Source organism: Myotis yumanensis, unplaced genomic scaffold (genome assembly GCF_028538775.1).
Source record: "Myotis yumanensis isolate MYYU_CA2020_CCGP unplaced genomic scaffold, mMyoYum1.0.hap1 SCAF_1, whole genome shotgun sequence".
NCBI lineage: Eukaryota > Metazoa > Chordata > Mammalia > Chiroptera > Vespertilionidae > Myotis > Myotis yumanensis.
The window spans coordinates 84,467,828-84,484,611 of record NW_027223752.1 but is presented as its reverse complement, the minus strand read 5'-3'; the positions used below and the strand labels follow the sequence as shown (position 1 = coordinate 84,484,611).

At 48.2% G+C, this 16,784-nt stretch overlaps 1 protein-coding gene and 1 pseudogene across 1 annotated transcript; both read left to right on the top strand.

The window, feature by feature from the left end:
- Positions 1 to 8,796: 8,796 nt before the first annotated feature.
- LOC139004170 (granzyme B-like) lies at positions 8,797 to 12,142 on the top strand. The gene is given in 7 exon segments (XM_070406955.1): positions 8,797 to 8,824; positions 8,827 to 8,897; positions 8,899 to 8,986; positions 10,005 to 10,146; positions 10,668 to 10,806; positions 10,994 to 11,254; positions 11,898 to 12,142. Coding segments are annotated over 7 exon segments (906 nt in total). The 3' UTR covers positions 12,075 to 12,142.
- A 782-nt stretch (positions 12,143 to 12,924) lies between these two features.
- LOC139004161 (granzyme H-like) lies at positions 12,925 to 16,212 on the top strand (annotated as a pseudogene).
- Positions 16,213 to 16,784: the final 572 nt, after the last annotated feature.

Sequence of the window (16,784 nt, the reverse complement as noted above, 5' to 3'; positions counted from 1 at the left end):
GAATTCAATGAGATAACATATAAATTACATATGTTCTGGAACATAGTAAGGTACAGATTCACATTCATGCCTTTCGAGTTCCCTTGTTCCCCCACACTGTACTTGTGTTAATACACACACACACACACACACACACACACACACACACACACACACGAAGAGCTCCCAAATGACAGACTCAAATTACTTAAATATAGCTAAGTCTTCTCCCTACACGAGTCAGCAGGGAGCTAATTTGTCAGTGGAAACCCTCTCCTCTGGGACACTCAGCAGAGGGGTGGACTCTCTTGAGACAAGACTTTTCTCCCTTTATCTATTATATTCTCTATGAGGTCAAGAAAAAAGCCTGACCTTCTGCTCCTGTGACACTGTGACAAAGATGACATTTCTGGGAGAAAGGGGCCAAGTCATAGACACAAACCAATGCTAATCTCACTGATTCTGGTCTCAGGAGTTAAAGTACCACTTATGAGTCAGTACTTATGTGTAGGTATTTAAAATGCTTGTAGCTGTACAGCCTAAGTCAGTGATGGCGAACCTTTTGAGCTCGGCATGTCAGCATTTTGAAAAACCCTAACTTAACTCTGGTGTCGTGTCACATATAGAAATTTTTTGATATTTGCAACCATAGTAAAACAAAGATTTATATTTTTGATATTTATTTTATATATTTAAATGCCGTTTAACAAAGAAAAATCAACCAAAAAAATGAGTTCGCCTGTCACCTCTGACACGCGTGTCATAGGTTCGCCATCACTGGCCTAAGTATTGGCATATGATGCCAAAGGGGCCAGAAAACTGACTCCTAAAAGCCTTAATGAATTAATCATGGTCCAGTAACAGGTTCAGTCTTCCAGACTTAGGAACCTGAGACAAGGGAACATAAAAAATGTCTACTTTTGCAATCACATACTAGAGGTGCTGGCAAAAGATTAAGCATAGAGAATACAGAGAGAATAGTATAGTCATTGGTATCACAGTCAATCCTCCTGCCACAGTTCCACTGGTAAACAGCTCTCAGAGGCCCAGAAGGTTACTGCAATACCTGAGTTCTGGGCAGCCTCTGAAGGGCTGGCTGGGATGCTCCAGATCTTCTGCTTTGTTCACTTACAGCTCCAGTGTTGCTTCCTAGTATTTGGTCAGAAACAGAGGAACTTAACAGCAGAGGAACATCTACGATTAGGGGTTGTCATGAAAAGACTGGGGGACAGATGAGGATGTGACACATGCATCCTTAGGTGTGAATTAGATTTTCCAAACACGACACTTTGTTACATCTACCCTGAACTGAGAAATAGAGAGAAAAACCCACCAGTTTTTCAGTCATATATTAGAGATTCTGGTAAATGATTCAGTAGCATCCCTCTTACCTAGCCCAAACCAAACCATTGGCCACATCCCGTACAGATGTGGTACGAAAGTACACACCTTGAGTAAGATGGGAAGAGAGAGAACCCATTCAATCCAGAAGGGTGTGGTGTGACCTTTCGGCCTTAAGATAAATGTTTTGGGGAAAAGAAATGGCCTTGGTGGGCAAAGTTCCTAGGTAGATAAAGGTCCTCATGTGAGAAATGAGGAATAGGGGAGAAGTTGATCCAAGATCACCTCATAGGCAACATCACAACCCAGAACATGGCTTCATTACAACTCTCTCTAATCCAGAAGTACAATCAACACCAATTAATTGGACGGGTCTCTATTGTTACACTTACTCCAGTTTGGTGAGGATGAGCACACTGTCTTCACCCAAGCTCACTTCTCCTTCCCTTTTCTCTATAGTCCCCTCTCTACTCATGACCCCAGACATTTGCTCACTCCAGAGTTTTATTGAATTATCCCCAACGCAACATTCCAACCTTGCTCTTTGTTGCTGTCTGGACATAGGAAAAATTAAAGAGTGCTGTAGTGGATGCCCAAACTCTGGAAATCTCATACATATGTGTCTGTCCTGTAGACATGTTTTCCTCCCCATCCCTGCCCTCTCTCCCCATCATTACTACTACAGAGGCCAAATAGAAGCACAATCTTCCCAACACTAACACATAACCCAGGTTCTCCTTCACTGACAGGTCTCTCCCTCAAAACTGTTTTTGATGCCATGTAAACACTCCAGAAACTCTGAATGTCACTCCACCCTCCTAATAGGAATGTAGAGCTAACCCTAACTGAGGGAGGAATCTCTTCTCTACAACACAGTGGAGTCTCATGGACAGATCAGATCAGCCAAGTTCTGGCCCATTATACCTGTCAGTTCTAATTGTAGCATAACTTGAGAATGATCAGGCTCAGAGAAATTGGCTTATAGCAGGAGCCTCAAATGCCATGTGAGAGTGTGGGAATGTCATGTCATTGTGCCATTGTCATTGCCTATAAGGAATGGCCCTACCCACTTGCAACAAGCACTAGAAGTGATTTGGTGAGAGGCTAAGGCCCAAGGAAATTTATTGCCCATCATGGGTCAGGCATGACATTCTCCCACATGTTGAGGAAGAACATCAGGGATGCATGCATGTCAAACTCGAGGCCTAAACCAGGCATGCGGCCCACTAGCTGCAAGTTTGACATGCTTGGAAAGGATAAGAGCAAAGGGAATATGTGATCTAAATGAACTTTTCCATCACAATATGGTAGCCACTGAGATACCTTCTTCTTCTAAGAGAACAAGAGTACCACATCCTATCTAATGAAAGAGTAATATGCAAATAGACCATCACTCCAACACACAAGATGGCCAACAGGGGAGGGCAGTTGGGGGGGGGGGGGGCAGTCCTACAGGGGAGGGCTGTTGGAGGCGACCAGGCCGGCAGGGGAGGGCAGTTAAGGGCCACAAAGCCAGCAGGGGAGGGCAGTTAGGAGCAACAAGGCCAGTAGGGGAGGGCAGTTAGGGGCAACAAGGCCAGCAGGGGAGGGCAGTTAGGGGCAACAAGGCCAGCAGGGGAGGGCAGTTAGGGGCAACAAGGCCAGCAGGGGAGGGCAGTTAGGGGCAACAAGGCCAGCAGGGGAGGGCAGTTAGGGGCAACAAGGCCAGCAGGGGAGGGCAGTTAGGGGCAACAAGGCCAGCAGGGAAGGGCAGTTAGGAGTGACCAGGCCTGCAGGGGAGGGCAGTTGGTGGTGACCAGGCCTGCAGGGGAGAGCTGTTGGGGGCAATTGGGCCAGCAAGGGAGCAGTTAGGCGTCAATCAGGCTGGCAGGGGAGTGGTTAGGGGGTGATCAGGCTGGCAGACAGAAGCAGTTAGGGGCAATCAGGCAGGCAGGCAGGCGAGTGGTTGCGAGCCAGCAGTCCTGGATTGTGAGATGGATGTCTGACTGCCTGTTTAGGCCGATCCCACTGAGGCAGTCAGACATCCCTCGAGGGGTCCCAGATTGGAGAGGGTGCAGGCTGGGCCGAGGGACACACACCCCTGTGCACAAATTTCATGCACTGGGCCTCTAGTTAGACATATATACAGAAACTTTTATACTTCACACATTTTATTTTCCCCCAGATTCCTGGAACAATATAAGAAATGATGATATTTATAGAGTTGTGGATAAGATCTCAGACTATGGAACCACATCACTGCATTCTAATCACTGTTCCCCTCCACTCTATGAGCTGAGTGATATAGAGCATGCCCCCTACCTTCTAGGGGTCTTAGATTTCTCATTTGTAAAATGGAAGAAATATCAGTAGCTCACTCAAAGGGTGAAGTGAGGATCCATGGTCAGAGATCAATCAATATTAGCCACCATTAAATTGTTAGATGTTATTTTCATATCTTCTTTTCCAGATATATGATTATTATTAAATTATACTTAGACTCGGGTTCTTAAGATTACAAATCACAGATGAATTTTGCCATCTTTTAGTTTGACTCAACTTTGGACACATCTAGAAAGAAACAGTCTCTCCAGTGAGGCTTTTCCCAGGTGGGGTTCTTTCCTAGGAAGGTACCTGTTTCACACTCTTTCCTACATGTCTGTCACCTCAGTAAGCTTCCCTTCCCCTAATGTGGTATCTCTACTTCTAGATTTGGGAGCACTTTCCTACACAGTCTTTGCCATTTGACTATCCATTGAAATTAAAAGAAAAGTTTCCCTGAACTCCCCACCCTTTCATTTTCAGCCAAATCAGCATAGCATGTCAAAGTGGCTGTGTTCAAGATTCTAGATCAAGTCTTGAAAAACCAACCCAAATAGTGAGGGACACAGGAATGAGGATGGTGAGAACGGTCAACATTTATCCAAAGAAGATACACAAATGACCAGCAAACCCTGGGAAAGATGCCAAACCTCATTAGTTATTAATAATATGTAAACCAAAACCACAATACCATTCCATACCCAGTAAGATGGCTATAATAAAAATAATCTCTATATATAAAAGCCTAAGTGACCATCCAACCATCCAACTGGTAGATATGCTGCATACTGATCACCAGGGGGCAGATGCTCAATGCAGAAGCTGCTGAGCAACAGCAACATTGCAGAGTGCCCTCTCGCACTCCAGGGCCCCTCGGGGGGATGTCGGACTGCTGGTTTTGAGCCGAGGGACCTCCCCTACCAAAGGGACCCCACTCACGCTGCAGATGTCTTTCGAGCCCTGGTGATGCCCCAGGTGTGTCTGGCTGGGGAGGGACTGAGGGAGGTTGGCTTGAGGGCATGTCTGGCCCATCTTGCCCAGTCCCACCCTGCGAGCCACCTTCTAATTAATTTCCTTTCAATGTGCACGAATCCGTGCACTGGGCCTCTAGTGATAATAATAATAACCAGTGTTGCTGCAATGTGAAAAATGGAAGTATTCATATATTTCTGGTGGGAATGTAAAATGATGCAACCACTGCAATAAACAGTTTAGCGATTCCTTGAAAACTTAAACCTAGGATTACCATATGACCCAGCAATTCCACTCCTAGGCATATAGCCAAGAGAAATGAAAACATATCATCCACACTGAAGTATTTTTGGTTTCTTTGCAGGAAGGAGAGGGTGTTTATTTTTTAAGTCCTCACCTGAGGGTATTTTTTCCATTGATTTTCACACAGATAGTAAGGGAAGAAGGAGGGGGAAGAGAAAGATAGAAAAATTGATGTGAGATAGACACATGGATTGGTTGCCTCCAACACACACCCCAACTTGTGCTGGGCATTGAACCGCAGTACCTGACTGGGAATTGAACCCGAGACCCCTTGATCCAAGTACCGATGCTCTAACCACTGTGAAAACTGGCCAGGGCCACATGGAAGTTTTATACAAATATTTATAGCAGCATTTGTTATAATAGCCAAAAGGTGGAAACAACCTAAATGTCTATTGACAGATAAAGGGGTAAATTGGGACACACACACACACACACACACACACAAGGAAAATTATTAGCCATAAAAAATACTGATATATGCTATAACTTGGATGAACTTCAATATCATTACCCTAAGTGACAGAAGCCAAACACAAAAGCTCACATATTTCATGATTCCTTTAATATGAAATATACAGAATATGCAAATTTATAGAGACAGGAATAAGATTAGTGGTTGCCAATGGCCAGGGTGGGGTGTTGCTAGAAGAGGGAGAATGGAAAGAGATTAAGTACCCATTAATTTGTGGATACACACAACTTAATGGTTAACAACTTAATGGGTATAAATAAAATGTTCTTCTGGCATGAGAAAGTTTGGAAACTAGAGAGAGCTGGTGGTTGCACAACATTCTGAATACACTAAATGCCACTGAATTGTACACTTTAAAATAATTAATTTTACGTTATGTGAATTTCACCTCAATATTTAATAAAGGTTATAATATAATCTTATGTTTAACATAATCCTCAGTTTTTAAAAATGGAGACATACATGAGAATAAAATATGTTAGTTCATACCTCAATACAGTAAAGGTGATTATCAAGGAACAATCTGAAAACAGGTCATTTTAGTTGTTCCTCTTAAATTGCTTTTAAAATTTTCCAATGATTACAAAAATTATAAATTTTGAATAACTAGGAAAGAAAGGTTACAGTGGTATTGAATAATAGATTTTTAAGGACATGGGGGAGATTCTTATGTTGTAGGATTAAATGAAGATAAAAGAATAGTGTAACTAATGTATAACGTGATCACAAGTATTTAAAATGCACTTCTTATGGTGACACTGTCTGTGGGAGATGCGCAAATGAGTGACATTTTTCCTTTCTACTTTCCAAATTTTCTTTCTTTTTTAAATCAAAGTACTGGTATTTTGTTATTAAATGAGTCATTTTATACAATATGAGCATCAATATAATTATAATTATTAAAAAAATTTATAAGAATGGACTGATTTTCATATTTCCAAATTAGAGTCAACTGTCCATTTACACAGAACTGTCTTTGCATGAAGCCCAAAAGGTGACAGCATCAAAATGAGGGATCCTATAGCCCCTTTATTTTTGCTGATTAACAGTTTTGTAGAAAAGCAGTTGCAGGTGTGTCAACTAAGGTCTGAGACAGTAGAAGCAGAAGATTCAGTCTCAACAGAAAAATGCCAAAACAGGAGCTGGACAAGAGGGTGGGGTGGGAACCAGGTGGAGGGGAGCTATGGGAAGGGGGGAGAAAGAGGAACAACTGTAATAATCTGAACAATAAAGATTTAATTAAAAAAAAGAAGAAGAAGAAAAAACAAGGGCATGACCAGAGGCTGCTGCCAAAGCTGCCTTAATAGACACTGCGCTCTCTGCAGGACACAAGGCCAACTCTTCTTAATGAGCATATTTACCACTGTCATCAGAAAGGTTCTTTATTTTGTAAATGTCTACTACGAGGCAGACTGACTTAAACAAGGACAGGTTTGGAGTGTAGGTGGTATGACAAGGATGATGTTTACACTGAAATTATATATTTTGATACATAATATTCCCCATAGAAAAATTGTAAAAAACAGAAAACATAAAGGTGAACGTTTAAATCAGAGTTCCTCAAACTTTTTAAACAGGGGGCCAGTTCACTGTCCCTCAGACATTCCACACATGCGCACTGCGGGCCCGGGACGAGTTGGCTGCTAAGCAGGACAGGCAGCGGCGGCAAAAACACCAGGCAGGCCGGATAAATGTTTTCGGCCAGCCGCATGTGGCCCGTGGGCCGTAGTTTGAGGACGCCTGAAAATTATCAGACTCTAACCACTCAGAGAAGCTTAGTCGACCTTTGAACAGAATTGGGCCAAAGCTGTTTAGAAGCAATGGTCCTTCACTGTGCAGTGAGCTCATCAGCATAATTTGCTTAGCAAGTGTGAGCCTGTTATGTGCCAAGCCTGCTCTAGCAGAAGTGTGGCTCTGCACAGAGCACAGAGGATACTGAAAGGACAATTATTGTTCTTTGGTTGACAAGCACGCTTTCTCACTTCATTTGATATGGACAATTTAGTAACCCAAACTTCCTTTGGGGAAACAGCCCTTTCCACTCCTAGTTCATGTGGTTTGGGTGGGACTGAACCCAGCCAACCCAAAGTAAAAATGACGTAGGCCCGTGGTGGGCAAACTGCGGCTGAGAGCCACATGCAGCTCTTTGTCCCCTTGGGTGTGGCTCTTCCTAAGCCTTAGGAGTACCCTAATTAAGTTAATAACAATGTACCTACCTATATAGTTTAAGTTTAAAAAGTTTGGCCATCAAAAGAAATTTCAATCGTTGTACTGTTGATATTTGGCTCTGTTGACTAATGAGTTTGCTGACAACTGACTAGGCTAAGCCAATCAGTGGGTTTAACTACAAGGGCCACAATGATTCCTTACTCTAGGCCAATATACGTCAAGGACAGTACTTTGGTTAAAAATGTTGACAAGACAGATGGATTCTATCACTGAGCATTTAAAATAAAAATAAATGCTCAGTGATAGAAGCTGCGATGATGAACGGGTTGCTATATCGGTTTAAAGTGGCCATGCTCTGTTCCTTCCCTGTGCCTTCCTACTCACTACTCTGCTCCCTGATGTTTCTGTCTCCCCCCATCAGATGCTCAGCTCTTTCTAAAGCAGCGATTTTCAACAAGTGTCTGCAAGAACTTTTAAAACATGCAATACCAGACTATTTAGTCAAGGTCACTAACCTATTTTTTCTTAAGTAAGCAAATAAAAAATGACAATAGCCAACACAACAACAGTCATCTGGTGTAAATGTCCTGTCTTAAACTACAAATATAGAGGTCATATAATATAGTTTCATCTTATTGGTCCCCTTGAATAACATGGTTATGTCTGATTGGTAAACTCTTAGTACCAGCAATTCTTATATAGAAGTGTAAGAACCTGATTTTTTTAAAAGTGATTTTGGAGCAAAAAAAGGTAGGCAATTATATATTTTTGTAAATCAATCAAAGTTATACCTGTCTTTTTTGTTAGGTAGGCGAAAAGTATATTTTTAGTGTACCACAAAATTTTAGTGATTAGTTTATGTGTGCCATGAGATGAAAAAGGTTGAAAATTCTGCTCTAAAGGAACGAGATACATCTCCGCTATGTTTGCATTGGACACAGAAGGGCCTAAACCCACATGTGCAAAAGAACTTATCCTGATGGACTTAGTAGCATGGAGATGAGGCATTGGTTGTTCTATCACTGGGGACTCAGTTTTCTGGACTCCAGTACCTCCACTGGTTGATACCACATCACACAGGCCCCACCTTATACCCTTGGGTTCCTGCTCAGGACTGGAGTCTGCTCTAATAGCTGCTCTGAGTCATCAGCTGCGGGTACTGATGTGGTCACTGCATACTGTTCACACAACCACACAGAGACCATCATCAGGCGGGAGGTGTGGGGGTGGAGATGCTTCATAGAAAGCCTCCTGGGATGAAGCACCATAAAACCAGAGGGGGACTCAGGTCACGGAGCCCACCCACACTTCCTTCCTCTTCTGCGCACTAAAAGAGAGCACGGAGAAACACCAGCAGCTCCGACCTGAGCAGCCCTCCTGGGAAGATGCAGCCACCCCTGCTCGTGCTCCTGCTGGCCTTTTTCCTGCTCCCCTCAGCAGAGGCAGGTGAGTGACCATCCCCACCCTCACAGGCCCAACCCATCCACAGTGGGCACAGACCTCCTGGCCCTTCTGCACATCCCTGATCCAGCTCTCCACCAGGAATGCTCTGAACCCCAGCTCCCATCCCATCTCAGACCCCCACACATGATGCTGGATGAGCTACAGGCAGAAATGACAGGACAGAAGCCTATTCTCAGGAAAAGCTGGGGGGCACAATGCCCTCCCCAGGCCCTACCTGTGCCAGGTGGAGAGTGGAACTTCCTAGAAGTGCATGGCAGAGGCTGGGAAACTGCAGAGGGCAGAGCAGTCCTGGCTTCCATGCCTGTGATGAGTCAGGTGCTGTCCTCAGTGTCTGCTTAGGAGAGAAGCCCAGAGCTCAGCAGACCCCACAGTTGGTGGGGTCGCTGTCCCCAGAAGACTGCTGTTTCCTCTGCTCTATCTCAAGGCCTCTCAGTCCCTTTCTCCAGCTCTGCTTTTATCCCCAGGCCTTTAGCAGGTCCTCTCCTTAAAGGATGAGCCAGTGAGGTTGGCAGCCCCAAACTTCTCTGCTTTCCAGAATCCCACAGCACTGGCATTACTGACCCAACTCCAGAGGCCCATTGGGGGCCAACCCTTCCAGGCAGCTAACAAACACTTACCGGGAATTCCTCATGTGTCAGCATCTAGATCCCTAAACTTAAGTCCTAGACACTGCAAAGTGCACTACGGTGGACGTCACAGCACCACAGGGGCCTCAGAAGCTCACCCAACACCAAGCGAAGTCAGGAGAGGAATTTTCAGGAGCCTCCAGGCCTTCTCTGTCCCTAAGACCTGTATTCTCACCTGCAACTATGTGTCAGGCAAAGTCACAGGCCCAGCCCGTTGCTGTTCCCTTTCAGATGAGAAGTTGAGGGCCTATCCCACCCGCTGACAACTCCAGGCCAGTGCAGCCTCCCAAGTGCTCATGCGCCTGAGTCATCAAGCCAATGTCTATGTGGGGGAGTCAGTGGGAACACACAAGTGCAACACACTTTTCCTTTAGGGGAGATCATCGGGGGACATGAAGCCAAGCCCCACTCTCGCCCATACATGGCCTATCTTCACATTAAAGATGAGAGGTCCAGGTGTGGCGGTGTCCTTGTGCGAAAGAACTATGTTCTGACAGCTGCTCACTGCAAAGGAAGGTAAGGGGCCACAGCCAGGCTACACCTCCTGAGACCCCTACAGGGACCCTGTCCTCCATCCCAGGAGCTCAGCCCAGGGCAGCTCCCCAGGCTCCTGATAACTCAAGCCCGTGAGAACTCATCAGTGGAGCCATCAGAGATCATGATGGAGCAATGAGAGGCTGGAAAATAGGACAAGTAATCTCTGGGCTCAGAGGGTCAGAGGTGACAACAAGTAACACAGGAAGAGGAGGACCACACTCGGCAAAAAAAGCAGTGGTGGACCATGAACACATGCATTAGGGTCAAAATGAAAATGCAAGCAATTCATGGCATTTCCTGAGGACAAGAGAGAGCTCCAAGCTCCCTAACCTCAGTGTCATTGAGAAGTAGAATCACTCAGCCCCTTCTCCCTGTTGCCTCGATTTCCCCAGTCTGCAGCCCTGCCCTGCCCCAGCTATGACCTGCCCTTCACAGCTCCTGGGCTTATCTCTTTTGACTCTACTTGCCCCCCAAACTCACACACTATGCTGTCTGTGCAGGTTAATCGATGTCACCCTGGGAGCCCATAACATTGAAAACAAGAAGGAGGAGACCCAGCAAGTCATTTCTGTAAAAAAGGCCTTCCCTCACCCAGACTATAATCCAAAGAACTTTGCCAATGACATCATGTTACTACAGGTAAGGAAACCTCCTGCTGCTTTTGCTCTCAGTAGCACACATTGTTTCCCCTCCAACCAAATGAAGCACTTCCCTTCCTTCCTTCCCATCCTGGCCACCTGACCAGTCCCTGAGACTCAGGTGTCCCTCAATGTCCTGGCTCAGAGACCACTGGCTGACCTGGGCTCCCTTGCCTCTTCCCCATCAGCTAGAGAGAAACATCAAGCAAACTAATGCTGTGAAGCCCCTCCCACTGCCCAAGGGCAAGAACAGGTTGAGACCTGGACAGAAGTGCACTGTGGCCGGCTGGGGGAAGGTCACCCGATGGGGCAAATACTCAGACACTCTGCAGGAGGTACAGCTGACCTTGCAGAAGGATGAGAAGTGTGAAGGCTACTTACACCCTTGTTACAACAGGACCATTCAACTGTGTGCGGGGGACCCAACAGAAGATAAGGCTTCCTTCAAGGTGATACTGAGCATCTGACTACCTTGACTCTGGGAGAGGGGTATTTGGGTAGGAACTGGGAGCTGGGGACCCAGGCAGCAGGAGACTCCTTCACCCTCTATTCTGTGATCTTTCTCCCAACGAAGAAAAAAGGGGAGCTCCCAGAGCTGGGAGAAATGGGGTCTCTGAGAGCCTACAAGGGCCTATAGTCACTCCAAACACAGTGATCCTCAACAGGGTGAATGTGCAACACTGTGGCCAAGGCCAGGGCACAGCGCTTAGATAACCATTTCCTGGGTGAGCAGTAGTTGTATCTAAGGGTTCTCAGAACTGGTTGATGGGCTCCTTCTCCATGCTAAGTGTCAGACCCCTCCTCCCCCACCCCCTCCACCGCGCCCTCTCAGGTCCTTACACAGTAGGCTGCAGCCACAGCTCCCCAACACCTTCATAGACAGAGGATCTAGGATCTGCGAGAACAGAGGGAGCTGCCACCTAGGGTGAAGTGAAGCAGTGACAATGTCCAGGCTGAGGGGCCCATGGGGACTGCCTGCCCGCTATCTCCCAAGTGAACACCATGCAAGGCAGCCTTCTCTGAGAGGGGCTTGGGGTGAGGGGTCGAGGGCAGGGCCAGGAGAACTGGCTCAGTCCTTCCTTCTGTCCACAGGGGGACTCCGGGGGGCCTCTCCTGTGTAAAAATGAGATCCAGGGCATTGTCTCCTATGGACGCAATAATGGGACATCACCACGAGCCTTCACCAAAGTCGCCAGCTACCTTCCCTGGATAAAGAAAACCATGAAAAGCCTCCAACTGCAGGACCCAGACCATCTTCTCTGGAGCTAATCCAGGACTGCACTGCAGGGAGGGAGGTGGTGCCAGCAACCAAATAAATGTCTCTTAGCTGATGGGAAGAGCTAGGTTTTTGTTTATTCTTTGTCCCTCATGTACTCAGAAGGCAATGGCACAATTCTGCTGTGTCCTGCTTCCCCCTCTTCCCCTTCCCCCATTACCTTCTCAAACCCATGCTAAGCTGTTACCAGCTCCTTCTTGGCCACACCTGCCCGCCCTTCTGCCAGGGCAGAGAGGAGCACCATTAGGAGAAAATATGAATCTCTCAGGTCCTGGGCTCAGTGTGAAGGTCTTACTCCTTTCTCTGTGTTACATGCTGAGAGGAAAGGACTAGCACGTGGGTGCTGGGCGCCAAGCAGGCACAGCCTGGGCTACAGCTCAGGAGGCCCCACCACACAGGGGAGAGGAGGGCATTCCTGAGCAGGACACTGTTCTCCAGCACCCAGGGGGTGGCAGGGTTGGAGGTTGGGGGTGGGTGAGGAGAGACAGGGGTGGAGGAGGGAGGGAAGTCCTGAGAAGCTCCTCACTCCCTCCTGGGCTGAATTTCTCTCCCTTCCCTTTTCTGCCCTCCTCAGAGCTCAGGGCCTAGTTTGGCCTCCAGTCTCCTGGCTGCCCCTTCTCATCCTTGCTGACCACTGAGCATCCTCAGAGTCCACCAACCCTGCGCCCCACAGACCACACTGGTCTGAGCTCCCACTTCTGCATATCCCTCCCACCGAGGACACCCAGAGTGCCCAGGTTCCAGCAGGGCCTGGTCACTGAGTTGCCACCCAGCTTATTTCTGACACAGGGTGACTGGGGGACCAGGACTGTGTTGGCCCCAGGCAGGGCCCTGGAGGACAGGGCAGCAGGGTGTCTGCAGAACACCTGGCCCCATCTCTCACTGGGCAGAGCCAGCTCCACCCTCACATCCAGCCCAGTGTCCCCACCATGTGCTCAGAGTCCACTGACTGCTGGTCACTCAGAAGCCTTAGTTCCCTGCAGCCTGTTCCTCACTGCTGGCCTCAAGGCTCAGGTTGCGTGCTGGCCACCATGGGCTCTACCTACATTTTGAGTTAGAAAGGGTTGCTCTCTGCAGTACGATTGGAAAACACAGCTTTTTCATCAATCAATGAACAAATGCTGATTGTGCACCTACTAAGTGCCAGGCACTGGGAGTGTACAGTGAACATAATACAGGTTCTGACACCTAAACACAAGTGAAACTGACAGTGTTGACTTTTATCTGAATGTAATTTCCTCTCCCTCCTTCACATGAACTCACATTGCCCAAGACCTTGACAACACCGCGGTGTGACACACTCAGAGAGGGCCGTGGGTGATAAAGGCCAGAGAACCCTGGGCTCAGAAGACCAGGAGGAAGCACCAGCAGCTCTGACCTGGGCAGCTTCCTGAGGAGATGCAGCCACTCCTGCTCCTGCTGGCCTTTCTTCTGGCTCCCAAGGCACAGGCAGGTGAGTGACTGACCCCCACCAGAAGCCCAGTGCCATTCGGTACTGGCACAGCTCTGCTCACATGCTACACTCAGACACGTCTGGCTCTGGACCGTCCTCAGGCACTTTTTCAATTCTAGAACCCACCTCCCTCAAAGACCCGCATGACTAATGCTGAGTGAAAGCATCAGGGATGGCAAGGCACAGGGCTGCTCCTGAGGAGGGCCCATGGGTGCTCTCCCTGTCCCTTACCATATGGAAAGTGGGCTCTTTTGCAAAGGCATCTGGAAGAAGGTTGGATGCTCAAAATGAGAAATAATTCCACAGGAAATCGCAGCTTGGCAAAGGGAACAGGCTTCCGTAATCAAAGCAAGGCCCATAACATTCTAACTCAATGTCTTAAAATCTATCCCCAATCTCTATCCTCTTCTCCAAGCTTTGCGAAGGAGTTGGGGATTCAGTTGATCCCAGAGTTGGTGGTATCCTGATCCTCTGAGGCTGGATTAGTCTCTAGTTCTCTCAGGTAATTTTTTAGTCCCAATGTTCTGAATAGTGCAAACCCCCAGGAGCTCCATGAGTCTGGGAACAAAAAGGGAGAGAGAACCAGGGATCCTGAGGGTAAGAATTTTCCAGGATCTACAGGCACTAAAGTGCTTGTTGCAGACATAAATCCCATTGCCCTCATGCATGGCTGCAACAGGAATGAAGGGATCTGGATTGCTCTTCTCTTTGTCAGAGGGAGGATCTCAGTCTCATGGGTCAAGTCATGTAGCAAGCCAGGAATGTTGCGCAAAGAACTGCAAGATGTCTTCTTGGTTATGGCTGATGACTGCAGACATCACTATCTGCCTCCCCGCCTGCCCCTGTCCTTCCCAGTCTTCCCCTCTCCAGCCTCTGGCTCCATGGGCACAGCAGGCACAGTAGAATTTTTCTTGCAGGGGAAATCATCGGGGGTCATAAGGTCAAGCCTCACTCTTGTCCCTACATGGCATTTCTTCAGATCAGTATTCCAGGCAGAAAAAGATGTGGGGGTTTCCTTGTGCGTGAGGACTTTGTGCTGACAGCAGCTCACTGCTAGGGAAGGTGAGTACAGCCTGGGCCCCACCCTTCTGCAGGCACCTCACAGGGAACCCTCTTCTCAGGGGCTGCAGACCTAGGGGCACAGAGGAGCACTTCAGAGGACAGGTCAGCTTTGGAAAGACAGGGACATGTCAATGCAAGTGGCCTGTCGAAGACTGGAGGACTGATCAAAGGGGCTTAGGAAGGAGACAAGGTTGTGCCCCAGAGGCCCGAAATTCACAGTTTTGCTTAGAGAAAGGCAAGCTCAGGGTGTGTCTGAGCACCCAAGATCTGCTCCAGGATATGACACCTAGCCTGAGCTGACAACAAGCACAGAGCACAGGCATGCTCAGTGCCCAGCCCCAGCCTCTACAATTCCTCCCCACTCCAATCCTGCACTGCCCCCAGATGTCCTCTTTCCTTCCTGGCCCCTGGGCTGTATCTGCTGTGCCTCCACGTCCCTGGCTGTCTCCGTGCAGGTCCATCACAGTCATCCTGGGCGCCCACAACATCAGCAAGCACCAGAGGACCCAGCAGGTCATCCCAGTGAAAACAGCCATCCGCCACCCAAACTATCACCCCAAAGTCAATGACATCATGTTGCTGCAGGTAAGGCTCATTGCTCCACTGGCTCTTGCACACAGTAAGAATGGGTTTTCTCATCTCCTGTGACCCCCTTCCTGTTGTTCCTCCCAGTGTGACCCCTTTCCTTGTCCCAGGGCTATGACTGTCCTGGAGTCCCTGGGCCCTTGCTCAATGAGAACTCCTGTCCTCTGCCTTCAGTTGCAGAGGAAGGCCACGCTGACTGCCGCCGTGAGCCTCCTCAGGCTGCCCAGGAGGGGAGAGCATGTGACACCAGGGATGGTGTGCAGAGTGGCCGGCTGGGGGCGACTCGACCTGAACACCAGCACAGCCACACTGCATGAGCTAGAGCTGGAAAACCAACAGGATGAGCAGTGCATCTCTTGCTATAGACGCAGTTAAAACAGAGCCACAGAGATCTGGGTGGGGGACCCAGAAATGAACCAGTCTACTTTTAAGGTGAGATCCCCAGCATCATCCATGCCCAGCCCTGGGCACAACCAAGCTTGCAGGCAACCTGGCACAGTGGGAACTAGCCATATTCCTATGTCCAATCTCTGGTCCTGTCTCTCCGGGGAGCGGAGAGGCTGTCCCATAGCCACTGGTAGGAAAAGGCTTCCTAGAGGGGGAAAAAGACCATCAGAGTCAAATGGAAAACCCCAGGCCTAGGGAGAATACAAGGCCTGCCCTGCCCCTGATCTCCCATGCAGCTCCTAACAGGGACCACACACCCCAGGGCAACTAGGAGGGCAGGGCAGGGGAAGGCCCAGCTCAATGTCCTCTCTCTGCCCACAGAGTGACTCTGGGGGTCCCCTCATGTGTGATCACATGGCCCAGGGCATTGTCTCCTTTGGGAAAAAAATGGGAAAACTCCTCGTATTGAAATGAAGATTTCCAGCTTTCTGCCCTGGATAGAAAGAACAATGAGATGTTTCCAACTGCAGAGACCAGACTGAGGCACCAGGAACTGATCTATTCGTCTCCTCTGGGGTACAGCCCAGAACTGCTCTGTGCAGAGGGGTTGACGGGAGGCTGCCAGTCTCCTAATAAACTTGCATCTCTAGAGTGGAAGTCACTGATTCCTCCTGTGTTCACCAAAACATGTGTTAGTTACCTGCTGTGTGTGTGGCAACCATCTGTTCACATTTCCCATCTGTTAGCGCTTCCCCTTCATGGACCGCACCTTCCACGTCTAGAATGAAATTCATGCTGCCTTGCTACCCACTCCTTCCCAATACTCCTCCCAGTGCCAACTCCCCTGTGAGGCCTAATGTCAGCTCCATCAGGAAAAGGGGAGACATCTGCCCCCCACAAGTGACCCTCTTCTAGGGGACCCTCTAAACTCATCCACATTGCCCTCCTACTTCAAACCACACTTACACCCTACCCCACGCAGCCCCAATGCCAATATGCAGCATAAAAGAATCCGGAAATTGGATGGAGGGTCCTATAAGAAGCTCTCGGGTAAGGGGCCACTTATCCACCCAAACATAAATTGGTGGGAAGATCATGGAAAGGTGTAGCTCACCCCATGCAGCACTCGCCCACCAATCAGAGCAGACTGAGAGGGTCAGGAAGCCTTTCATTACTCCCAGGCCCAGCTCGAGTGCCTGGCACAACCTTGTCTTGA